This window comes from Pantherophis guttatus, chromosome 1 (assembly GCF_059756535.1).
Source record: "Pantherophis guttatus breed Tessera chromosome 1, ASM5975653v1, whole genome shotgun sequence".
NCBI lineage: Eukaryota > Metazoa > Chordata > Lepidosauria > Squamata > Colubridae > Pantherophis > Pantherophis guttatus.
Genome location: NC_142063.1, coordinates 12,919,914 through 12,946,185, shown reverse-complemented (window position 1 = coordinate 12,946,185; position 26,272 = coordinate 12,919,914). Strand labels below are relative to the sequence as shown.

Genomic DNA, 26,272 nt, shown 5'->3' with positions numbered 1-26,272 from the left:
AGGTTCTGGGCAGTTCTGGAGAACCGGTAGCGGAAATTTTGAGTAGTTCGGAGAACCAGTAAATACCACCTCTGACTGGCCCCGCCCCCATCTATTCTCTGCCTCCCAAGTTCCAGCTGATCGGGAGGAAATGGGGATTTTGCAGTATCCTTCCCCCGGAGTGGGGTGGGAATGGAGATTTTACAGTATCCTTCCCCTGCCCGCCCACCAAGCCAGGCCACACCCACCAAGCCACACCCACAGAACCGGTAGTAAAAAAATTTGAAACCCACCACTGGATCTCTTCCCATCCCATCCCATCCCATCCCACCCCTTTGTGGTGAAAGAAGAACTGATGCCAGAATCTGGCGGATGTTCCATATAATTTAGGAAATTAGCTGTTTTTAAAAAACCTCTTTTTCTGCAGTCCAAAGGTGCCACCTCCCTTTGTTAATCAGATATTGGATAGGTGTATTTTTTTTATTTAAATCTTTTTCTTCTGCAGAAAACTATCCTGTGGCAAAGGACTTCAGGTAGTCCTTGACTTACGACTGCAATTGAGCACTTTTTAACTTTCATTGTATTGTAGGCTGCCCAGAGTCTCTGTACAGATAATCCTTGACTTATGACCATAACTGAGCCCAACTTTTCTGCTGCTAAGCAAGACCATTGTTAAGAAGGTTTCGCCCCATTTTACAGACCGTTCTTTTCACAAATGGTTAGATGAAACCTTGCAGTTGTTAAATGAGTAATAAAATTGTTAAGTGAATCTGGCTCCCCCATTGACTTGGCCTGTCCGAAGGTCACAAAAGGGGATCACATGATTCTAGGACACTGCCACCGTCATAAATATGAGCCAATTTCCCAGCCCTTGAATTTCAATCACATGCTGCAATGGTCATAAGTGTGAAAAATGGCCGTAAATCCCTTTTTTCAGTCCCCGTTGTAACTTCGGTCACTAAACGAATGGCTGTATGTCAAGGGCTACCAGTAATTTTTTTTTTTTAAATTTGATTTATATGCCGCCCTTCTCCGGAGACTCAGGGCGGCTTACAATGCGTTAAGCAATAGCCTTCATCCTTTTGTATATTTATACAAAGTCAGCTTATTGCCCCCACAAACTGGGTCCTCATTTCACCTACCTTAGAAAGGATGGAAGGCCAAGTCAACCTTGAGTCTTGGAGAGATTCGAACCAGCAGTAATTGCAGGCAGCTGTGTTAATAACAGGGTGCTTAGACCATTGTACTATCAAGGCTCTAACCAATTGAAGAAATTGGTTGTCTTAAAATCTCCTTTTCTGCAATCCAAAGGTGCCCCCCCCAATGAATCAAACATTAGATGTGTCTGCTTTTTTATTTCAATCTTTTTCTTCAGCAGGAAAAAAAAAATCCAAAGACAAAAGACTAATTTAAAAATAACACTATCACGATAGGAGACTGACGTTCAGAATGGGATTGCCGATTAGAATACCTTGCCTTGAAAGAATGCCATTCTTGCAGGGAGGACTACAACTTTCATCCTCCCCAGGCAATAGGGAAGCAATGGATATTGTAGTCCATCCCTAGAGGGGAACCCCAAAAGTGGGAGACGTTGGCCAAGAACAATTTTTAGAATAGAATAAGAATAGAATTTTTTATTGGCCAAGTGTGATTGGACACCCAAGGAATTTGTCTTGGTGCATATACTCTCAGTGTACATAAAAGAAAAGATACATTCATCAAGAATCATAAGGTACAACACCTAATGATAGTCATAGGGTACAAATAAGCAATCAGGAAACAATATCAATATAAATCGTAAGGATACAAGCAACATAGTCATCTGGATTATGAACCGATTTCTGCCCTAGAGTCACCTAAGGACAGTGGGGCTAACCAATTATTTGCCCTTGTGATAAGATCCTTTTCGGTGGAAATCCGAACTCGGCAGGAGCCTTTGCTAGGGGATGGGCTCCTGAGGACAGGCAGAGCATTAAAGAAACATGAGTAATTCAGTCGCCGAACCAATTCCAAAAGATAAATGCCGATAGCGTAGCTTGAATGCCAAGTAGAGGCTTAACCCAGCTGTGTTGGTGAATGCAAACAGATGTTAATTATATCTGGAGCAAAAGATAGATTTGTTGAGAAATAGAGAGTGCAGGAAAGTATGATGTAAATGCCATACTGGAGACCGGGAAAGACAAGAACGAAAAGAAGAAGAAGCTCCTTCGTTTCTTAATCACAGAAACTAAAACATAGGAACAACCGTTGCGGGAACTGGGTATGGATAGTCTAGAGAAAAGAAGGACTAGGAGGGACATGATAGCAGTCTTCCAATAACTGAGGGGCTGCCACAAAGAGGAGGGGGGTCAATTTATTCCCCAAAACACTTATAGGCAGGACAAGATGCAATGGGTGGAAACGAATCAAGGAGAGAAGCAATCTAGAACAAAGGAGAAATTTCCTGACAGTGAGAACAATTAACCAGTGGAACGGCTTGCCACCGGAAGTTGTGGGTGCTCTGTCAAGGGAGGATTTTCAAGAAGAGATTGGCCATTTATCCAGAATAGTATAGGACAGGGTGTCAAACTTTGAGGGCTGGATCAGCATTGTAGTGCTCTGCGGGTTGCCTGGGGGGCAGCGACGGTGGTGGCGGTGGGAGATGGGATGGTCTCCCCATGGCCCGTTTTAGCTGGCAGAGTGCTGCAGGAGGCCATTGCGTAGCCCCCCTGCACCTCTTTTTGGCCTGCAAAAGCACCAACGACCGGTCCTTCACCATTTCCAGGCAGGTCATACAGGCCAGATTTTAGCACCCGGTGAGCCGCATCCGGCTCGCAGGCCTTGAGTTTGACACCCCTGGTATAGGGTCTCCTGCTTGACCATCATCCTTTCCCATTCTATTATTCTGCATACTGTATTTTGTTAACAGCAGGCTGGAGGAGAGAGAGGCACAGGAACAAGGTGTAAAAAAACCTTTCATGTTGTCCTAATGATCAAAACACCTCCTAGATCGGATGTCGGCAACCCGTGGCTCCAGAGCCGCATGTGGCTCTTTGACCGCTCTCCTGCGGCTCCCTGATGACCTGGTCGCACAACCTGCTCTCTGCCCTGAGACGCTAGCCCAACCCGGCTGTGGCCGACGCCACCTTCGCTAACACGAGGGCTGGCAGGGTGGGAATGGGATCCAGGAGGAGGATATGACAGAAAGGGGGACAGGCCTGCAGCTGAGGTGTGAGCATGAGCCATGGTGGCGGCTTCACTGAAAACAACCTTCCTCCTCCTCCTCATGCGACCCCCCTGGCTGGCTGTTGCGGGGCCAGGAGGGCACGCACGAATGGGGATTCTCTCCTCAAGCGAGTGGCCGGGCTCGGCCAACGTGTAGTGAAGGCGCGTGGAGCTGGCAGGTTGGCCGGCTGATGGGTGATCGCTCCGGCTTTCTCCAAGCTTGATCCCCGGGGTGGGCGTGCGAGGTTCGGCAGGACCAGCCCCCTTTTCCCGCTGTCCTGGGATTCTTTACTCCTCCAGCTGAGTGGTGCCGGTGGCAGTGTTGATTGAAAAGCATTGAGGACGTTTTTCAATCAGTGCCGCCGGCAGCACCTCTATGCTCACTTGCGGAGGGTATCCCCACTCAACCACGCGCACGCGAGAGAGAAATGAGAGAGAGAAAAGGGGAGAAAGAGAGAGAGAGAGAAATGAGAAAATGATGGAGGGAGAGAATGAGAGAGAGAGAAAAGAGAGGGGGAAAAAGCACCTTTGTCTCATGAAAAAGCAACTTCTCAACTTTTCTCCTGTGAGCCGATATAATTCCATTTCTTTCCAACCCACAGGTTGGGTCTTCAGCCAGAAGGGAACCCAGTAGTCACTCAAACCTGAACTGGGATGCTGATCTTTCTGGTAATTACTATATTTATTCTGTCCTGTTCGTGTCAGAGGCACTGTTTAAGCCACGTCTGGGTCTGTGACATCACCGTTCCCCTGAAAGACGCACATAGGGGCTCCTTTTATGTCCCCGTCAGGGAGCTGGAGCGAAGGACGGGAGCTCATCCCTGCCACGTAGCTGCACTCGGGCCTCAAGTGCTGGCTTGCTAACTCCAACCCAGTGTCTTCAACACGTGAGCCACCGCGCTCCACTGTATTTATGATACTAGGAGATATCTGGCACAATGTGAATTAGACAAAGATCTTTTAAAAAAATAAATCAGTTTTTTTAAAAGATGCTTATCTAGGAGGGAGTCCCTAGAGCAGTGTTTTTCAGCTGTCGCCATTTTAAGATGTGTGGACTTCAACTCCCAGAATACCCCGGGGTATTCTGGGAGTTGAAGTCCACACATCTTAAAATGGCGACAGCTGAAAAACATTAGGACTCCCTCCTAGACAAGCATTGCTAGCTGGGGTATTCTGGGAGTTGAAGTCCACACATCTTAAAATGGCCAAGTTTGGGATACGCCTCTATGAAATCAGCCGAAACCAAGCTGTATTTGAAAGTGATTAATCTTCTCAATTCTCAACAAATTCTTCTTTCCCATCTAGTGCCACAACTGGCTGTGGAAAACTCTGGATTTATTTATTTATTTGGTTTCCACAAGTCGCCCATTTCAACATGTTGCACATTGCAGCCCAAAGACATGCAGACGAGAGCAGTTTGGGAAAAGCTGCCAATAAAATGTTGTGCCATTAAATGTTTCTCTATGGTTTTTCCATCAGTCTAGTGCTTTACTTTCTTCTTTCTTACCTGGATGTCTATGGAGATTCTCAGTCATCCCGATCACGGTTGTCCCAAAGGTGTTTTTTCAAAAGGCAACTTTCTTTGTTTTTCCATGAAGACGTTTCACTTTTCATCCGAGAAGCTTCTTCAGTTCTGACTGAATGGTGGAGAATGGAAGAATTTATGTTCCTCGCAGTCATTTGGTCGTTAGCACTCTCTCTGAAGACTCTCTTTTCAGCAGTTCCCCGAAGGCACAGATAAAGCTTCAAGTGGCCTCCACAACTCTCAGAGAGTGTTCTGTCCCCATCTCACACACGCACACAAACAGATAGCCAGGGGTTAAATAAAACTGGCAGACAACAAATTCTTTCGATAAGAGGATTGGCAGCAACCCAGTAGCTACTTGCCAAGAACTTTACTCATAGAGGGAGGGGTTGTTCCTCCGTCAGATAAACCCAAACAAGATACACACAGTTCAAGAATTGTCAAGTCCAGTCCGTATTAAATCCAAGGCAGATAACGTTGTTTCAAAGATACAATGTGACTCGCTAGTAGTTAGTTTTGTCCGTCACAGAGTCTGAATGGCCACCTCACCCCCTTTTATCCCCTGTGGGGTGTGGTCCAATGACTCAGCTAATCTCTGGCACGCCTCCTTTTCTGCTGCATGCGCCTGTCTCTCCGACGCTGGCGTGGATCCAGCCAAGACTTATCTCCATCACTGTCCGACTGCGAGGAGATACCTGGCTCCTGGCCAATCTCTTCTCCTTTGGGAGACATCTGAGGCATTGCCAGAGAGGAGGGTCCTGGAGAGGGAGGCCTGGCCAACTCCTCTCCTTCATATTCGGAGCCTTCTCCCTCCGATAAGTCGGCCTCGTGGGTCGGAGTCACAACAGAGAGAGTGCTAATGACCAGATGACTGCAAGAACTGAAAGTCCAGATGCTTTTTGAAAAAGCACCTTTGGAATTTCTCAGCTGTAGATGGATAGAGGGAATAGATAAAATAACTTTATTTTGTTGTGGCCCCGCCCTCTGAGCCTATCTCATCAGAGGAAGAAAGCTCCGAACATGAGGAAGAGGAGTCAGCCAGGCCTCCCTCTCCAGGCCCCTCCCCTCTGGCACTGTCTCAGGTGCCGGCCGAGGGAGAGGAGATTAGCCAGGAGCCAGGTGTCTCGGATGAGAGCGAAGGAGAGCCGTCATTCCTGGATGCACGCCAACGAAGGCGTGATAAACGGTTGCAGCAGTTAAGGAGGCGTGCTAGGGATTAGAACTGAGTCACTGGACCACACCCCAGAGACTATATAAGAGAGGGTGGTGGCTGGTAAAACTCCGTGACGAACAAAAATGAACTTTGGCTAGTCACTTGAACAACGTCTGAAGCTGCCGAAAGGGATATTGTTTTTGCTGGACTATTTGCAATGCGTATGTAATTTTATGTTATCTGTTGCAGTAAAAGCTCTCGGCAGACGGTGATTATATTGCTGCCAAGTTTGAAATAATGACCTCTGTGCGTGCCAAGTACTTTCTTAACCCTCGGCTGGCTGTGTTTGTGTGTGTGTGTGTGTGTGTGTGGACGGGGACAGATCATATTTTCACTTTGAATGTACACTAATTGGCATATATTAAAATGAGATTTTGTGGCATACAGCTCTCAAAGGGTCACCACCAATGGTTGGTTGCTGCCGGTTCGGACTGGTTCAGGAGAACCGGTAGTTGGGACCTGTGGGTGGGCACGCCCACCTGCCCCGGCGCTATGCCGTCCTATTTAGCTGCGTTTTTTTAAGCCGCATGCATGCAAGCGCGCAAGAGAGCAAAGTGCATGCATGAAAGGCCGCATGCATGGGTTGAAAGCATGCACGTGGTCACATTTTTGGTGCTGGGCGAACCGGTTGTTAATTCATGTGTCGCCCAACTCTGGTCACCTCCAATATACTGTATTTTTCGGAGTATTTTTCCTCCTAAAAGGGGGTGAAAATTTATGTGCATCTTCTACACCAAATGTAGCCCTACCCACCCACTGGCCCCCACCCTTTGGCCTCTGCCTTCCAGCAGTTACCTCCTTGCAGCAATCAGCAAGCAGAAACAGCTCCTTTCAGCTTCAGCACAGCCTAATTAGCACAAGTTGATTTGATCGGCCTCCCGACTCTCAGCTGTTTTGCTCTCAGCTGTTTTGCGCAGGGCTCTGCTGCTTGCTGCAAGGAGGTAAATTGCTGGGAGCAGATTTTTTTTTTCTTGTGCTACTCAAGCTATGCTGAAAACGAAAATGGAAGCAAAGCAGGCTATTTGCTGTTTGCTGCAATGAGGCAAAATTGCTGGGAGGCAGAGGCAGATTTCTTTTTCTTGTTTTCCTCACCAACTTTTCACCATGACAGAATAAATAAATAAATAAATTTAAAATTATGCATGAACCCACATATATTAAATGACACAGAGGAACAACACAGTCAGTTCAGATGTATAGCTGTAAACGGTGAGAAAAACAAATCTTGCGAGTTTACCCAGATTCTTTTCAAGATGCTTAAGTCTCCTTCTCCCCATTTTTAATTGTTTTCTTCTCCAGCTGTTGAGCTTTTCTTTATTCCTTACCTCCCTCCTACTTTCTTGCCTATTAGTGGTGTAGTTTTGGCTTTAAAAAAACTGGCAATTATATTCTGAGCTGCAAGAGCAGAAATGAATTTACAGATTTTATTTTTTTAAAAAAAGTTTTGGTTTTGTATTTCTGTCAGCTGCTGCAAGCTGGCTTTCTCTCAAGTAGTGCTGTTTTGGATATAAAAGCAGCCTGTAGAGTCCAAACTTCTGAAATTGATGGAAATAAGGAAAGGGGGATGTAATTTAGTTCCTACATATTTAATTAATTCAGAATAAATTCTCAAATCAAGATAAGGACTGTGTCAGGCCTGGAAGCCATCTTTTGCACTTGGCCTTCAGGCCTGCCACATTTAGTGCTGTGGGAAACTGGGAGGGGGGATTGTATGGAGCTAGGGTGATATGTAGTCATAATAACATTCCTTTCTCAGAGAGTCAAGGACATCTTGCCCTGCACCTGGAGGGGTGTAACTGGGAGGCATCTCCAGATGGGACGGTGCTTTGATTGTACCATGTGATGGACATGTGGGTGCAGGGGGAAGGGACTTGGACTTTCCTTTCCTTGGGTGGGGAAAACCTGGAAGCTTTCAGATTCAGGTTTTCCCAGGTGTGCCAATGTGACATCTCTAAGAAAATGGAACTTTGAGGAACTTCAAGCCTCGGAGTCTCCTTTCGTTGGGGGAGTTACTTGGAACCCTGACAGACTGGAACTTTCCCTATTTGGCATTTTTGGGGGATTTTTATGATGCTCCCTCCCTCTGTTCAAAAATACATTCTTGGAAAAAGAAGATAATTATATGAGAGAAGAACGTCCACAAATATGTATAAGTAGTCCACAACTACGACCACAATTGAGCCCAAAATTTACGTTAAGTAAAGAAAATTGTTAGGTGAGTTTTGCCCCAGTTTACGACTTTTCTTGCCACCGTTGTTAAGTGAATCACTGCGGTTGATAAGTTAGTAACCCCAGTTGTTAAGTGAATCTGCCTTCCCCAGTGACTTTGCTTGTCAGAAGGTCGCAAAAGGGGATTGCAGGACTCCAGGACACTGCAACTGTCATAAGTATGAGTCAGTTGCCAAACGGCTGATTTTGATCATGTGACCATGGGGATGCTACAAAGGTTGTAAGTGTGAAAAAACGGTCACCAGTCATTTTTTCCCCCAGTGCCATTGCAACTTTGAATGGTCACTAAATGAACTGTTGTAAGTTGAGGACTATCTATATACCGTAAAGCCAGAAGATAAGTAGCAGTGTATTATTTATTTATTATTTATTAATTCAATTCGTATGCCGCCCCTCTCCGAAGACTCAGGGCGGCTCACAATGCATTTAAAATGGGCTATCAATGTAAAGATTTTAATTGGTTTTAAATGGGATTTTAAATTTGGGGTTTTATAAATTGGGCCTATTATTTAATAATTTTAATAATTTTTAAATTTTGTCTTTGTGTTTTTAATTAGGCTGTACACCGCCCTGAGTCCTTCGGGAGAAGGGCGGTATAGAAATAAAATTAATAAATAATAGTAAATAAATAATAAATAAAATCATTATAAAAAACATTTAAGAATTAAAAACATTAAAAACATTAAAACTCATTCACACCATTCATGGCCGGTCTCACCGGATCGCAAGAGCGAGATCAACGGCCCCAGGCCTGCCAGAAAAGCCAGGTCTTCACTGCTTTCCGGAAGGCCAATAGGGTGGGGATGGTCTGGATCTCAGGAGGTAACTGGTTCCAGAGAGCTGGGGCAGCCACAGAGAAGGCCCTCCCCCACGGGCCCGCCAGCCGACATTGTTTAGCTGACGGGACCCGGAGGAGACCAACTCTGTGGGATCTTACCGGTCGCTGAGAGCTATGCGGTAGAAGGCGGTCTCGAAGATACCCTGGCCCTGAGCCATGTAGGGCTTTAAAGGTAATAACCAACACCTTGAATTGTGACCGGAGACCAATAGGGAGCCAGTGCAGCTCGCGGAGGATTGGTGTAATGTGGGTGTACCTAGGTGCACCCACGACAGCTCGCGCGGCTGCGTTCTGGACCAACTGTAGTCTCCGAACACTTTTCAAGGGTAGCCCCATGTAGAGCGCGTTGCAATCATCTAACCGTGAGGTGACCAGGGCATGAGTGACCGTGAGGAGAGCCTCCCGATCGAAGTAGGGTCGCAATTGGTGCACTAGGCGAACCCGTGCAAATGTAAACACAGGACTGATTTTGTTTTTTCTTTCCCAAACTTTGGAAGAGGCAGACTGATTTGGGGAATGGGGCAGAAGGAATTGAAGGGTCTAAATGAGGGAAACAGAAGGTCGTTAAAACGATGGAAATAATGCTGCTGTTCTGTCTTTCAGGTCAGTGTTGTGACGGCTACGTTCAGGCAGACAGCAGACCTTTGGGCTCTCAAGATTACGAACAGCACATGTATGTCAACACCGAAAACTTCAACAGCTGGGAGGCCAATGTTGGGAAACCTGAGGAAAGTCCTCCCAAAGACCTTTTCGATATGCGTAAGAGAAGGGGTCTCATGGGGAAAGCTGGGGAAGGATTTTGCCTGGAACTGGTTCTAGAGGCCAGTTTGGCCTAGTAGTGAAGGTGCTGAACGAGAAACCAAGAGACGGTGAATTCTTGTTTTAGGCATGAAAGCTGTATGGGTGACTTTAGGCCCGTGATGGCGAACCTATGGCACGGGTGCCACAGGTGGCACGCGGAGCCATATTGGTGGGCACGCAAGTGTTGCCCTAGCTCAGCTCCAGCGCGCATGTGCGCACCAGCCAACTAATTTTCAGGCCTTCCGGTCCCTCCAGAAGTTGGGAAACTGGTTGTTTTCGGACTCCGGAAGGCCTCTGGGGGAATGGGGAAGGCTGTTTTTGCCCTCCCCAGGCTCCTAGAAACCTCTGGAGCCTAGGGATGGGGAAAACGGGCCTACCGAGCCCACCATACCATTGCGTGCCAAAAGCAGGGGGAAGTGTGTGGGGGGGTCACGTGCGCATGCGCGAGAGGGTGGGGCACATTGAATTATGGATGTGGGCACCCGCACCCGCGACTCCCCACACTCCCCCCACTTTTGGAACGTGAGGGCAAAAAGGTTAGCCATCACTGCTTTAGGCCAATCACTAAGAGATGGTGAGTTCTAGCCCCGCCTTAGGCGTGAAAGCCAGCTGGGCAATTTGGGCCAATCACCAGGAAAAGGTGACTTCTAGTCAGTGGTGGGATTCAAATAATTTAACAACCGGTTCTCTGCCCTAATGCCTGGCTGGGTGGGCGTGGCCAGGGTGGGCGTGGCCAGGGACAGGCAGCATTTGGCCTCCTGCACCCCCCTGGGAGCAAAAACGGGCAGCGGGAGGGCCATGCCGCAACCCCCAGTGCGGTGGTGGGTTTCAAATGTTTTTTAGTACCGGTTCTGTGGGTGTGGCTTGGTGGGCATGCCAGGGGAAGGATCAGGGGTGGGTTCTAATTTTTTTTACTACCGGTTCTGTGGGCGTGGCTTATTTTGTGGGTGTGGCTTGGAGGTCATGTGACTGGGTGGGCGTGGCTAGCTGGTCAGAGTCATTTCTGGAAGGTCCTTGCACTTACAAGCAGTCCTCGCACTTACGACCCGACTCATTTGTTTGCCTTTAACACTGATCAGCTGTAGGGCGGCCCTTTGAAGCCCCGCGGCAAGAGTTTAAACAGTTTTTTTCCCTCTAGTCATCAGCTGGGACTCAGGAGGCAGCAATAGATTGGGGGTGGGGCCAAATAAAAGGTAAGAGTAACGTGGAGGGGTGGGGGGGGGAGGGCGGGGGGGGGGAGAACCGGTTCGGTGACGTCATATCGTCACCGCTACCGTCTCGGCCGAACCGGACCGAACCTGGAGGAATCCACCACTGGGAAGGATACTGTAAAATCTCCATTCCCACCCCACTCCAGGGGAAGGATACTGCAAAATCCCCATTTCCTCCTGATCAGCTGGGACTTGGGAGACAGAGAATAGATGGGGGCGGGGCCAGCCAGAATTTTTACTACCGGTTCTCCGAACTACTCAAAATTTCCGCTACCGGTTCTCCAGAACTGGTCAGAACCTACTGAAACCCACCTCTGCCCCTACGCTCTGTTGTGGGCCTAGTAGGCCTCTCTGCAGCCTCCTGGGAGCAAAAACAGGCCATGGGAGGGCTGCGCCGTATCCCCCTGCACCCTGTTCTGGGCCTAATAGGCCTCCCTGTAGCCTCCTGGAAGCAAAAACGAGCATGTGAAGACTCCTGGAAGGGGCGGGGCCAGCCAGCAATTTAACAACCGGTTCGTCTGAACCAGCCTGAACTGGCTGAATCCCACCACTGGTTCTAGTCCTGCTTTAGGCATGAAAGCCAGCTGGAGAATTTGGGCCAATCACCAGGAGACCGTGAGTTCTAGTCCCGCCTTAGGGATGAAAGCCAGCTGGGCGATTTGGGCCAATCACCAGGAAATGGTGGGTTCTAGTCCCGCCTTAGGCATGAAAGCCAGCTGGGCGACTTGGTCCAATCACCAGGAAATGGTGAATTCTAGTCCCGCCTTAGGCATGAAAGTTGGCTGAGTGACTTTGGGCCAGGCCCTCTCTCTCAGCTGAACCCACTTCACAGGGTTGTTGTTGTGGGGAAAATAGGAAGAAGGAGTATTAGATATATTCGCCACTGAGTTACTTGTAAAGTAATAAAGGCAGGATAAAAATCTAATTAAAATTACATTTGCCAATGCTGTCAGTGCCAATGACAAGAGAATGCAGCGCCTCTCCTGAACCATGGAATAATAATGCTATTAATACCTTCGTACTTTAAAATGATGCTCAGGTTGCAGGAAAGGAAGCATCAGGAAAATAATCATGAAATTTGAATATGTTGGGGGAGAGTGATGAGGGCAGGAGGGAAAATTTATTTTACTGGGCAAAATTCCTAATCCAGTTTCAAGGAAGAATGGAACCCGGACTAGGTGAGGTAATTAGAAATAGTCGGACTCTATACTCAAACCTTATGTCCAACCCAGTGTTTTCAACCACTTTAAGATGTGACGACTGAAACTCCCAGAATTCTCCAGCCAATTCTGGGAGTTGAACTCCAGACCTTTTAAAGTAGCCAAGATTGACCCACACTGGCTCAACCTCTTCTCAAGTTTACAGCTTGAAGAAACATATCCGTAGCTGAAAATACTTAAATACATTTCCCTATTGTGCATAATTTCTTTACAGAATAGCGGAGTTGGGAGGCACTTCGGAGGTCTTCTAGTCCAACCTCTTGCTCAAGCAGGAGAGCATATTATACCATTTCAGACAAATGGTTGTCCAATCTCTTCTTAAAAAGCCTCCAGTGATGGAGCACCCACAACTTCTGGAGCCAAGTCTTTCCACACTGATTTATTGTTCTCATTGTCAGGAAATTTTTCTTTAGTTCTAGATTGCTTTTCTCCTTCATCAGTTTCCATCCATTGCTTCTTGTCCTGCCTTCAGGTGCTTTGGAAAATAGGTTGACCCCTTCTCTTCTTTGTGGCAGCCCTCAACTGTTGTAACTGTTAAGGATATTGTTGTTGTGTTACCAACCAGCAGAGTGTAGAGCACAGAGAAACGTTGCTGAGAGCAATGAATAAGAGATGTGCAAACTGGTTTATCAAAAGTTTACTTTATAGTGAAAAAACAATCTCATAGTCTTTAAATCAATCCAAGTCTTTGCCAGTTAAATCAGTCCAGTGATACAAAATCTTCTTACCACACAAACAGTAGTTGGTTAGAATAACAAACTCACTCTGGTTCACAAACCACGATGGTAGCAGATCCATCCAACCGATCATAGCACAATGGTAGCAACTCCACACACAATGGTAGCTTATCATCAACTGAATACGTTACAGTACCTTTCTTAAATACGTTTACAACTAGTGATTATCTAATTACACATGACTCAGCATTACAATGAATCAGCAGTAAAACTTTAAAGTCACACAATACATATTCATATTAAAGTCACAGAATACATATATTGCCTGGACAACCTGTTAGGCTCAAACCATATCCTAACAGTAACCCTGCTATCATGTAACCCCTAATCCTTCTTTGCATCAGACTAGTGCATTCTGGACCAGACTGGAGCACTCGGAGGCTCCAACTGGTCCAGAATGCAGCCGCGCGGGTGATTATGGGTGCAACCCGTTGCGCTCATGTAACACCTCTCCTGCGCGAGCTGCACTGGCTCCCAGTGGTCTTCCAGGTGCGATTCAAGGTGTTGGTTACCACCTTTAAAGCGCTCCATGGCTTAGGGCCGGGGTACTTACGAGACCGCCTTCTGCCACCGATAGCCTCCCACCGACCAGTTCGCTCCCACAGAGAGGGACTCCTCAGGGTGCCGTCGGCCAAACTATGTTGGCTGGCGACACCCAAGGGGAGAGCCTTCTCTGTGGGAGCTCCTGCCCTTTGGAACGAACTGCCCCCGGAAATACGCATAATCTCTGACCTCCGAGTTTTTCGCTGTGCCCTCAAGACCCTGCTCTTCCGACAGGCAGGGCTATCTTTGTAAAGGAGTTTTAATTTGGAGTATTAAATTTTTGGGTTTTTAACGAATCTTGGCTGTAAATGTAATAATTTTAATAATTTTTAAATTTAATTTTTTTTTTTTAAATTTGATTTATATGCCGCCCTTCTCCGGAGACTCAGGGCGGCTTACAATGTGCTAAGCAATAGCCTTCATACTTTTGTATATTTATACAAAGTCAGCTTATTGCCCCCACAAACTGGGTCCTCAATTTACCTACCTTAGAAAGGATGGAAGGCTGAGTCAACCTTGAGCCTTGGCGAGATTCGAACCTGCAGTAATTGCAGGCATCTGATCTTAATAACCAGCTTAATAACAGGGTGCCTTAGACCACTGTACTACCAAGGCTCTTGGGATTTGTATTGTGCTTTTTATTTGGCTGTGCACTGCCCCGAGTCCTTCGGGAGAGGGGTGGTATAGAAATAAAATTATCTATCTATCTATCTATCTATCTATCTATCTATCTATCTATCTATCTATCTATCTATCTATCCATACCCAATTCCTGCAACTGCTCTTCATATGTTTTAGCCTTCAGACCTCTAATCATCTTTGCTGCTCTTCTCTGCACTCTTTCCAGACTCCAATATGTATAAGTATTTTATAAGTATCTTTTTTAAGATATTGTGGTGACCAAAACTGGATGCAGGATTCCAAGTGGGGTCTTATCAAGGGCTTATAAAGTGTTACTAACTCTATTAGCGAATTCTATTAGCGCTGTCCATGGTGCTGAATCTACCTTGGCAGCCTTCGGCTTCTGATCACAACTATACATTCCCAGCACCATATCTTGACCTGAACTCATTTGCAAATCCAATTCAAATCCTCTGTCTTTCTTCCCAACAAACAGACATGGAGATCTGGGAGTCTTGGTGGACAACTGCTTAAATATGATCGAGCAGTATGCTGCAGCTTCCAAAAAAAAAGCCTAGGACTGCATTAACAGAGGGATAGAATCAAAATCACGTGGTGTTATTCCCAGATCTCCAGGTCTTATTTGTCGGGAAGGAAGACAGAGGATTTGAATTGGTTTTGCAAATACGTTCAGGTAAAGATGGCTGGGAATGAATAATTGTGATCAGGAGCGGAGCCTGCCAATGTGGATTCAGGACCATGGACTGAGCTAATAGGACAGAGAAAAGTACCATATTTTTCGGAGTATAAGACGCACCTTTTCCCCCCCTAAAAGGGGATGAAAATTTAGGTGCGTCTTATACGCCGAATGTAGCCCCGCCCACCCACTGGCCCCCACCGTTTGGCCTCTGCCTCCCCAGCAGTTACCTTCTTGTGAGCAAACAGCAAGAAAAAACAGCTCCTTTCAGCTTCAGCACAGCCTAATTAGCGCAAGTTGATTGGATCGGCCTCCCGACTCCCAGCTGATTCGCTCTCAGCTGTTTTGCGCAGGGCTCTGCTGCTGGCTGCAAAGAGGTAAATTGCTGGAGCAGATTTTTTTCCCCTTGTGCTAATCAAGCTATGCTGAAAAGGAAACTGAAAGTAAAGCAGGCTTTTTGCTGTTTGCTGCAAGGAGGCAGAATTGCTCAGAGGCAGAAGGAGATTTCTTTTTCTTCTTTTCCTCACCAAAAAAGGTAGGTGCGTTTTATACTCCGGTGTGTCTTATACTCCGAAAAATACGGTATTCATGCTGGATTCCTGTTTGGACAGGCCTGCTCAATTTCTCAATCAATCAGCTGGAAGGGACCTTGGAGGTGTTCTAGAGTCCTGCCCCCTGCTTAAGCAGGAGGCCCTATATCAGTGATGGTGAACCTATGGCACGCGTGCCGGAAGTGGCACACAGAGCCATCTCTCTGGGCACGCGAGCTGTCGGCCATTGCTCTTCCGGCTTCCGGTGCGCCAACCAGCTGGTCTTCACAGGCGCGGGAGTGCCGGAAACTGGAAGAGCAGCCGCCCCGCGTGCATGCCTGCGCCGGGAAGATGATCTTTTGGTTTCCAGCACGCATGTGCACTGGCCAGCTGCTCTTTGCACATGCATGCACACCTGAAACCAGAAGACCAGGTGGCCAGTGCACCTGCGGGCACCGGAAACCGGAAGGGCATCTTCCCAGTGTGCGCATGCGCACCAGGTAGCTGCTCTTTCGGTTTCCTGCACGCGCACGCAGACTCACATTCCCATTTCGGCACTCTGTGCTGAAAAGGTTCGCCAACACTGCCCTAAATCATTTCAGACAAGTGACTGTCCAGTTTCTTCTTAAAAACCTCCAATGATGAAGCACCCACAATGTCTGAAGGCAACTTCTTCCACTGGTTAATTGTCTTCACTGTTAGAATAAGAATAAGAATAATTTTATTTCTATACCGCCCTTCTCCCGAAGGACTCAGGGCGGTGTACATCCTATTAAAAACACAAGACAACATCAGTTAAAATAGTTTAAAATTATTAAATAAATTTGGCTCGATTTAAAACCCCAGAAATTTAAAATTTAAAACACCCAATTTAAAATTATTATGTTGATAGCCCGGCCTGGCGGAACAACAGGGTCTTGAGTGCACAGCAAAATACCCGGAGGTCGGAGATCTTACGCACTTCCGGGGGCAGTTCATTCCACAGGGCTGGGGCTCCCACAGAGAAGGCCCTCCCCCTGGGTGTCGCCAGCCGACATAACTTGGCCGATGGCACCCTGAGGAGACCCTCTCTGTGGGAGTGAAGTGGCCGGTGGGAGGCTATTGGTGGCAGAAGTCAGTCTCGAAGGTACCCGGGTCCAATGCCATGGAGAGCTTTAAAGCGTTAGGAAGTTTCTCCTTCATTCCAGGTTGCTTCTCTCCTTGATTAGTTTCCATCCATTGTTTCTTCTTTTGCCTTTTGGTGCTTTGAAAAATCAGCTGACCCCCCCCCTCTTCTTTGTGGCAGCCCCTCAAATATTGGAACATTGCTATCATGTCACCCCCCTAGTCCTCCTTTTCTCTTGACCAGCTGTACCCCATTTCTGCAACCATTCTTCAAATGTTTCTGTCTCCAGGCCCTTAATCATCTTAGTTGCTCTTCTTTGCACTGTTTCCAAAGTCTCAACTTCTTTGGGAAGAAAGATTCCAAGGTGTGCCAGCCACCAGGGAAACAGCCTTCCCCATTGCCTGCTACCTGATCCTTTTCCACTGGAAATGCTAAAGACCAAATTGGACATTTCTGACATCCAAATATTTGCATTTATTATTTCAATTTATATGGCCACTCATCTCGAATTCATGACTCTGGATGGCTCGCAGCAGTTAAAAATAATTGCTCCTTTTTATTTCCTATTGTTTTGCTACAGCTTTCTGCTACGTTCTCGGTTTGATCTCTGAATTTTTTCTTTCCCACCCTCCCTCCCTGTTGGTTACTATTTTTATTTGCTTATTCTGCGGCCAAGTTAGATAATTGGCGCATTTATCAATAACTAAAGTGCTCTGGGAGATGCATAGATGAAAATGTGTTCCCACGCACACTTTCAATCCTCATCATTTCAACGCACAACCGAAGCTCTCAAAAGTAAATAAGCATCTGGCCTGAATGGAAACCCCTGATGGGCTTTTTACTGGAAAAAGAAAAAAAAAAGTGATTTATGGGTTTGATGATTAGAAAGGGTAGAATGTGGAAAGAAGGAAATTATGATGTAACCCTAGAGAAGGTAAAATATAAATGTATTAGTTATTGCCGTTAAAAAGATCAGCAGCTGCTGCTTTATAACCGTCACCGCTACCGGCTCGGTGGAACCGGGCCAAACCGGGAGGAACCCACCACTGTCTCTATCTATCTATCTCCCTCCCTCCCTATCAACCAACCAACCAACCAGCCATTCTTCCATATTCAATTCTCAGAAACTGCAGTCTGCAGTTTTCTGGGTAAGATTTTTCAGAACTGATTTGCCATTTTTTAAAATTTATTTATTTATTATCAAATTTATAGGCCGCCCTTCTCCCGAAGGACTCAGGGCGGTGTACAGCCAAAGTAAAAAACATAAATACAAACATTAAAAACAATTTAAAAAGATATATATAAATTTGGCCCCATAATTAAAAAAGAAACAATAACAAAACCTATTAAAAACATTTAAAAATGTGTTAAGCCAGCCCGGCTTGCTGAAAAAGGAAGGTCTTCAGGGCACGGCGGAAGGCACCTTCGTATCTCTGGGGGCAATTGATTCCAGAGGGCAGGTGCCCCCCCCCAGAGAAGGCCCTCCCCCTGGGGGCCACCAGTCTACATTGCTTGGCCGATGGCACCCTGAGGAGGCCCTCTCGGTCGGTGGGAGGTCGTTGGTGGCAGCAGACGGTCTCGAAGGTATCCAGGTCCAATGCCATGGAGCGCTTTAAAGGTGATAACCAACACCTTGAAGCGCACCCGGAAGACCACTGGGAGCCAGTGCAGCTCACGCAGGAGGGGTGTTATGTGGGAGCGCCATGCGGCTCCCGTCACTACCCGTGCGGCCGCATTCTGGACCAGCTGAAGTCTCCGGGTGCTCTTCAAGGGGTGCCCCATGTAGAGAGCATTGCTGTAGTCCAGGCGAGAGTTGACGAGGGCATGAGTGACTGTGCACAAGGAATCCGGATCTAGGAAGGGCCGCAACTGGCGGATCAGGCGGACCTGGTAAAAAGTCCCCCTGGCCACAGCCGTCAGATGTTCCTCCAAGGACAGCTGCGTATCCAGGAGGACGGCCAAGTTGCGAGCCCTCTCCGTGGGGGCCAAAGACTCGCCCCCAGTAGTCAGTGATGGAGTCAACTGACTATATCGGGATGCCGGGAACCACAGCCACTCAGTCTTGGATGGGTTGAGCCTGAGCCTGTTCTTCCCCATCCAGATCCGCACGGCCTCTAGGCACCGGGACATCACTTCAAGGGCATCATTGGGGTGGCCATTGCCTCCTTCCCAGGGCTGAGAGAAAGTGATTGGCCCAAGGCGAAGCTAGAACTCACAGTCTCCCAGTTTCTAGCTTATAAAACGTAAAAACTAGGCATAGGGAAATAGGAATGCTAATGGATCTAAGCCATCCTGGATGTTTCCTCTCCCTTTCCCATCCCAGGGCCTTTCGAAGATGCTCTAAAGCACCACGAGTCCATGTCGGCTTGCGGGGTGCAGAGCGGGCTCCAAATTGAGGACCGGTGGCCCAGCCCGCCCAGCCGCAAGGCTCCCATTGCCCCCACCGAAGACCAGTTGAAGCAGGAACTGTGGTACCATGGCAAAATGAGCCGACGGGATGCGGAGAAATTGCTGCACACTGACGGTGACTTTTTAGTCCGGGACAGTATCACCAACCCCGGGCAATACGTTCTGACAGGGATGCACAGCGGGCAGCCGAAACATTTGCTCCTGGTCGATCCTGAAGGCGTGGTAAGTGCCCGGGAACCAAAGCAGGATTTGGAGCGCACTGGCCCTGAGATAGGCAGCCTGGATGTTCTTTTGTTTGCCGTAGAAAAGGCAAAATAAGGCAGTGAGGCTGTCTCTTGAGGTCCTGGGCTTTGCAAGGAAGCTCCGCTACTCTACTTTCTCGAAGGCTGGGAAGCAACAAAAATAAGGACGAATGAGGACATCACTTAGATGATAAATTATCATCAACATTGTCAGCTGGCCAGTTAATTCCCATGCGAAATTCTGGGATCACTAGAGGGATCCACCAGCAGGAAAAAGGGAGATCCTAATCCTGATTTTTCCCCTTTCCCTTCCTTCTCTATTTACTCCCTTCCCTTCCCTTCCCTTCCTTTCCCTTCCCTTCCCTTCCCTTCCCTTCCCTTCCTTTCCTTTCCTTTCCTTTCCTTTCCCTTCCCTTCCCTTCCCTTCCCTTCCCTTTCCCTTTTCCTATCTTTCCCTTCCCTTCCCTTCCCTTCCCTTCCCTTCCCTTCCGTTTCCCTTTTCCTATCTTTTCCTTCCCTTTCCATTCCATTCCATTCCTTTCCTTTCCTTTCCTTTCCTTTCCTTTCCTTTCCTTTCCTTTCCTTTCCTTTCCTTTCCTTTCCTTTCCTTTCCTTTCCTTCCCTTTCCTTTCCTTCCCTTCCCTTTCCGCTTTCCTATCTTTTCCTTCCCTTTCCATTCCATTCCATTCCATTCCTTTCCTTTCCTTTCCTTTCCTTTCCTTTCCTTTCCTTTCCTTTCCTTTCCTTTCCTTTCCTTTCCTTTCCTTTCCTTACCCTTTTCCTTTCCTTCCCTTCCCTTTCTCCTTTCCTTCCCTCCCTTTCCTTTTTCCTTTTTTTCCTTTCCTTCCCTTCCCTTCCCTTCATTTCTGTTCCTCCTTCCCTCCTTCCTTTTCTTCTCTTCATCCCTTTCCCTCTCTTCTCCTTCCTTCCTTCCTTCTTTCCTCCCTCCCTCCCTCCCTCTCTCCCTCCCATTGTGAGATGAAGTGATAAATGAGCTGGCAACCTTTGTGAGGAATAAGGGGGGGGGAAAGGAGGATTATAGTAGACTTGGTTGATGGGCTGGTTAATATGTTGTTTTTAATTAATGCTCAGTGTAATGAATAACCTCCTTGCAGCGTGTGAGCAATCCTGGGAGATAAGGTCTGGCACAACACCATAGCACAGGCTCCTCAAACAGGAAGTGTTGCTGTGAGAAAGGGGAAAGAAATGTGTGAAAATAATTGGGAAACATGGCGAAAGCTGAAAGGACAACCACGAATAGATGAAGAGGTTGTCCTGTATCCCTCTGTATGATTCATCCCACAGGGTTATAATCACACTATCCAAGTTTGGGTAATTTTTAAACTCATTTTGGCACTGGAGGTTAAGTTTGAGGGAAACAGATTGCACATTTTAGGCAATCTTTCCTCATCAGTACAGGTAGTCCTCGATTTACAACCACAATTGAGCCCAACATTTCTATTGCTAAGCGAGACATTTGTTAAATGAATTTTGCCTCATTATACGACCTTCCTTGCCACGGTTGTTAAATGAGTCATTGCAGTTGTTCAGTTAATGGCACTGTTGTTAAATGAATCAATGCAGTTGTTCAGTTAATGGCACTATTGTTAAGTGAACCACTGCATGTGTTCAGTTAATGATCTGGTTGTTAAATGAATCACTGCAGTTGTTCAGTTAATGGCACCATTGTTAAGTGAATCACTGAACGTGTCCAGTTAATGATCCGGTTGTTAAATGAATCATGGCAGTTGTTTAATTAATGACCTGGTTGTTAAATGAATCACTGCAGTTGTTCAGTCAATGATCCAGTTGTTAAATGAATCAATGCAGTTGTTCAGTTAATGACCTGGTTGTTAAATGAATCATTGCAGTTGTTCAGTTAATGACCCGGTTGTTAAGTGAATCTGGCTTCCCCATCGACTATGCATATCAGAAGGTCGCAAAAGGGGAATCACCTGACCCTCCCGGGACGCTGCGACTGTCCTAAATATGAGTCAGTTGCCAAGCCTCTGAATTTTGATCACGTGACCATGGAAGATGCAGCAACGGTCACGTAAATGTGAAATACGATCGTAACTTCCTGTTCTGACCCAGCCTTAGCAGAAGCAAGAAACAGACTCCTTGTCCCCAAACCCCCCTCTTTATTTATCTCCTGTGAATTAATGGCGTTCACCCACCGAAAAGTCCAGGCAAGAGTCCTTCAAGGAGTTAACTGCAATAACAGACCTTCTCAGTTCCTTGCGACGATTGCCAGGCCGTGAGCTCCCAGCCGCAAAGCTGCAAATTAAGTTCTGGCAAGCAGTCTCTGAAGCACGAAACACGATGAGCAAAATCTTCAGAAATCCAAACGGTTGTCTCCTACGACCACCACTCCCCTTTCCTTCTGTTTATTCCCCAGCCAGGGAGGGGCCATTCAGCGTCCATGTGTGCTTTGCTTCCCGAGACAACTCTCCTCAGTTGTCCTGACAGCTCTGTGTGTTGTGGCCCGTCAGCGGCCTGTGCAGCTAGTAGCTGATTCTGACAGCGAGGAGGCTGGTATGGTGCTGCGCCAGCAGCCTGTGCAGCTGGCACTTGAGTCAGACAATGAGGAGGCTGGAGAAGATGTGGTGCCAGAGGCGGGGATTCAGCCAGGGCCTTCAGCACTTCCAGAAGCTTCCATGGGTAAAGACGAAGAAGAGGAGGAGCCTCTTCTCGATGCACGGGTGCGCAGAACTGCCAAAAAGCAGGAGTGGCTCCTCAGGAGGAGGTCTCCTCGAGAGTAAGGCTTGGGGCTAATTGGCCACTCCCTTAGCCTATTTAAGGAGGAACACCGACTGAAGCAATTTGTAGGAAACAACTTTAGTTCATTCTCCTTCGCATCTGGATTCTCTGCAAATTGCTTCTGGGCTTTCTGCCAACCTTAGTAAGATTGTGATTACTTTATCTTTGGTTTCTTGTAGGCTGTTAAAGTTTATTAACAGCCTTTGTTGGAAAAGACTGAGTTATTTTAGTAAATTAAGTTTTGTACAGACTTTGTGTGTGCTGCGTTCTTTGGGGCCCATAGCTGGGGCAGAACAATTATGGTGTGGTGTTGAGGCTGACTCAGCTGGCACTTGAGTCAGACAATGAGGAGGCTGGAGAAGATGTGGTGCCAGAGGCGGGGATTCAGCCAGGGCCTTCAGAACCTCCAGAAACTCCCTTAAGTGAAGAGGACGAAGAGGAGGAGCCTCTTCTCGATGCACAGGCGCGCAGAGCTGCCAAAAAGCAGGAGTGGCTCCTCAGGAGGAGGTCTCCTCGAGAGTAAGGCTTGGGGCTAATTGGCCACTCCCTTAGCCTATTTAAGGAAGGACGTTGACTGAGGCCATTTGCAGGGAACAACCTAATTCACTCTCGTTGTCTGGATCTTAGTTCTTTTTATCAGTGTCCTGCAAATTGCTTCTGGGCTTTTTGCCAACCCTAGTAAGATTACGATTATTTATTCTTTGGCTTCTTGTAGGCTGTTAAGAAAGTTAATTAACAGTCTTTGTTTGAAAAAGACTGATTTAATTTAGTAAACTAAGGTTCGTACAGACTTTGTGTGTGCTGCGGTCTTTGGGGTCCGTAGCTGGGGCAGAACACTGTGCATACGTGCATCTGGAACAGGCCCCAGCTGTTCCTCTTCCTCACTCATCTTCGATTCCAGCCTTCTGATCAGAGCCTTCCCCAGACTCCAGAGCTGTCCCAGGTTCTGCCCCAACCTCCTCCTCGGCCGCCGCCAGCTCCGCCAGCAGCTGGTGGGCCACACCACTTCCTTTTACCCTTGTAAACGGTAACTTTTGCAGTCATGGTGCTGTTGTAACATTGAACGGTCGCTAAACGAATCTGGGTAGAAGTGGTGGCGGTGGTGCTGGACAGACTGGTTTCCCAGCTACTCTGGCAATGTACGTTCTCGTCTGTTTGTTCTGTTTTTTTATCCGACTGACCCGTTGAAATCTTGATTCCTGATAAGGGAGGGAAAGGCGGGAGCTCCGCATTCCCGTTTCTCACCCTTGTTGTTTTCCCCCAGGTGAGAACAAAGGACGCCTTGTTCGAAAGCATCAGCCACCTCATAAATTATCACCTGCAAAACGAGCAGCCAATCGTGGCTGCGGAGAGCGAACTCCACCTGCGGCAGGTGGTGAGATGGAAGCCCTGATGTTTGTGGTAAGGCACCGGCGGTCCTGATCACGTGCCGGGGTGGGGTGGGGTGGGTGGAGGTTGGGGAGAAGCAACAAGGGTCTTGTGAGAACGGCCTGGGGGGGTGGTGGGAAGAGAGAAGGAGGAAGGGCCGCAGCCCAGACAATGGTCGGATAAGGGATAGCTCAGCCCCCAGAAGGAAAAGGGGCCTGGGAAGGGCTTCAGAAGGGACCCTGCCTTGTTCTCCGGAAGGCAAAAGGAAAGGAGGGGAGAGCTGGTTGTAGACTTGCGTGATTCTCTTATTGCAACCTCAGAGTAAGGCTGGCGTTAGCATTGATTGTTTGTAAGATTCTATATCCAAGACAAGCATCAAAGATCTTTTCTTCCTTCCCTTCCCACTCTCTCTTTCCTTCTCTTTCCCCTCCCCTCCCCTCCCCTTTCTCCTTCCCTTCCCCCTTTCCCCTCCCCCTCCCCCTCCCCTTCTCTTTCTCCTTTCCTTCTCTTTCCTCTTCCCCACTCCCTCCACCCTTCCCTTCGCACTCTCCCCCCTTCTCTTTTCCCTTCCCCTTCCCCCTTCCCTCTTCCTCTCCCCTTCCCCCTTTCCTTCTCTTTTACCTTCCCTTCCCCTTTCCCCTTCCTCTCCCCTTTCCCTTCCCCTTTCCCCTCCACTCCCCCTTCCTCCTTCCCTTCCCCTCCCCTCCCCTTCTTTTTCCCCTTCCCCTTTCTCCCCCCTCTCCTTCCTCCTTCCCTTCCCCCTTTTCCTCTCCCCCTCCCCTCCCCTTCTCTTTCCCCTTCCTCTCTCCCTTCCCTTCTCCCTTTCCTTCTCTTTCCCCTTCCCCACTCCCTCCACCCTTCCCTTTCCATTCTCCCTCTCCCTCCCCTTCTCTTTTCCCTTCTCCTTCCCCCTTCCCTCTTCCCCTTCCTCTCGCCCTCCCCTTCCTTTCCCCTTTCCCTTTCCCCTCCCCTCCCCTTTCCTTCCTCCTTCCCTTCCCCCTTTCCCCCTCCCCTCCCCTTTCCTTCCCCCTTTCCTTCTCTTTCCCCTTCCCCTCCCCTCTTGTTCCCCTCCCCATTTCCTCCCTCCCCTCCCCTCTCCTATTTAGATGCTACCTGAATCCAGTTGATTCATTGCGCACAGCAATAAACTCTAAATTTAACATTGCCATCCATCTGTCTGGTTTTATTTCCCAATGTTTGCGGCGGGTGGGGAAATGATCCAAGTCTACTCCCTAAAATGGAATGCAGAAAGATGGTTGTAATTCAAAAAGCTAATTGAGGGGAAAAGCTAATTGAGGGGGAAATGAGACACTCATCTCTCTTCCTTTCCTTTCTTAGGAACCCGTCCCTCTGTTCTGAAATAAACACTGGACATTTCTGACAGTTTTTTTCGAACCGGAGAGCCAGCCAGCCCACTTAACCAGGCTTCGCTCTGCCTTTCCAGCAAGAGACCGACCTCTTTGAGAAAAGCCACAAAAAACTTGCGTTGACTCTTTAACTGTCCTCACTTGATCTTCTCCGAGCTGCTTTCTTACTGCTGTCGCTTCCTTTCTTGTCCCAATTTTTGCAATGGTGGTGGGAACCTCAGGTGAAGGTGGAACGGCCTACCTTGCAAGACAGATGTGCGAGTGATTATTAGCAAATAATGTATCTAGCTTTTTGGAACAACAACACCCCCCCCAAAAAAAAACCTCCTTATTTTCCAAAGCACCAAAAAGCCAAGACGAGAAACAACGGATGGAAACTAACCAAGGAGAGAAGCAAACTGGAATTAAAGGAGAAACTTCCTAACGGTGAGGACAATCAACCTTGCCTTCAGAAGTTGTGGCTGCTCCATCACTGGAGATTTTTAAGAAGAGACTGGACAATCACTGATCTAAAATGGTATAGATTCTCCAGCTCAAGTGGGGTGGACTAGAAGGCCTCCAAGACCCCTTCCAACTCTGTTCTTCTATGTTCTATGAAAACGCTGCAAGCAGTGCTGAAATCTAAAATTTGTTATTACCGGTTCTGTGGGCGTGGCTTGGTGGGGATGGGGGGGGGGTAATGTGACTGGGTGGGCGTGGCCAACTTTTTTTTTTTAACTTTTAAAACCATTTTTTCTACAACCTCTTTGGTTGTAAAAAAAATGCTTTCAAAAGCCTCTGACGATCCCAGCTGAGTTGCCTGATCGTCAGAGGCTTTTTTTTTTCTTTTAAATGCCTCTGCCGATCAGGCAACTCAGCTTGGATCGTCAGAGGCATTTAAAAGAAAAAAAAGCCTCTGATGATCGCGCGGCTCAGCTGGGCAATGGGGGGGGGCAGGGATTTTTGCTACCGGTTCTCCGAACCACCCGCCTCCATCGCTACCGAATCGGGTGATCCGGTCCGAACCGGGAGCATTTCACCCCTGGCTACAAGGGTTTGCCTGTTGTTTTTAGGAACACAACTTTCTCCCGCTCCTACAGACAAACAAGCACGGGTGAGTGAGTGGGAAGAAGAAGGAATTGCAGAAGAAAAACAGGTCCCCTTGTTCTAACTACTCTATAATCCGATTTTTTCCCACGAGAACTAAAAAGAGATCGTTGAGGCAAATGAAGGGTGCCTGCTTCCATTCAACCTTGGGAACTTTTGACAGGGCTTTTTCCGGTAATTCAGTTTCCCCAAACAAAACAACAACAACAACAACAACACAAGGTTGTATGGTTAGATTAAACGTCTCCCGATTCTCCCTGGTTTTTTCTTTTTCTCTTCTCCTTTGTTTTTGATCATGCACCAAGCTTGGTTACAAAGAAGATGTGACGCGAACAGGCCTGAGGTTTTTTTACTCCCTTTCTACTCCCTGCTCTGGAAGTGTGTCTTCCTCTCTTTAATTCTGCGCATTACAATTCTAGGATTTCGGCTGGATGAGAGGACGCAGTAGGGATGTTGTTGTTTTTCCTGCCTGTATTTTGGAGAGGCACTGAAGTCGTCCTTTGAATCTGTTCCGCGAGGTCGTCCAGACAAGAAGCACATTCAGAAGCGCTACTACTAACTTTACTGTAAAGATGCGTTTAATAGAA

General features: G+C 47.6%; 1 protein-coding gene across 2 annotated transcripts in view; it reads left to right on the top strand.

Moving 5' to 3' along the window:
* Positions 1-25,228, top strand: part of SHC2 (SHC adaptor protein 2) — a 61,172-nt gene extending 35,944 nt beyond the window's left edge. For both annotated transcript variants that reach the window (XM_087893657.1, XM_060681506.2), the window contains 5 exons: positions 3,786-3,852; positions 9,592-9,747; positions 18,777-19,084; positions 23,129-23,265; positions 24,571-25,228. In XM_087893657.1, the coding sequence (XP_087749783.1) occupies positions 3,786-3,852; positions 9,592-9,747; positions 18,777-19,084; positions 23,129-23,257 (660 nt within the window). In that variant the 3' untranslated portion in view covers positions 23,258-23,265; positions 24,571-25,228. The remainder of the gene's footprint in view (positions 1-3,785; positions 3,853-9,591; positions 9,748-18,776; positions 19,085-23,128; positions 23,266-24,570) is intronic.
* The last annotated feature ends 1,044 nt before the right edge of the window (positions 25,229-26,272 follow it).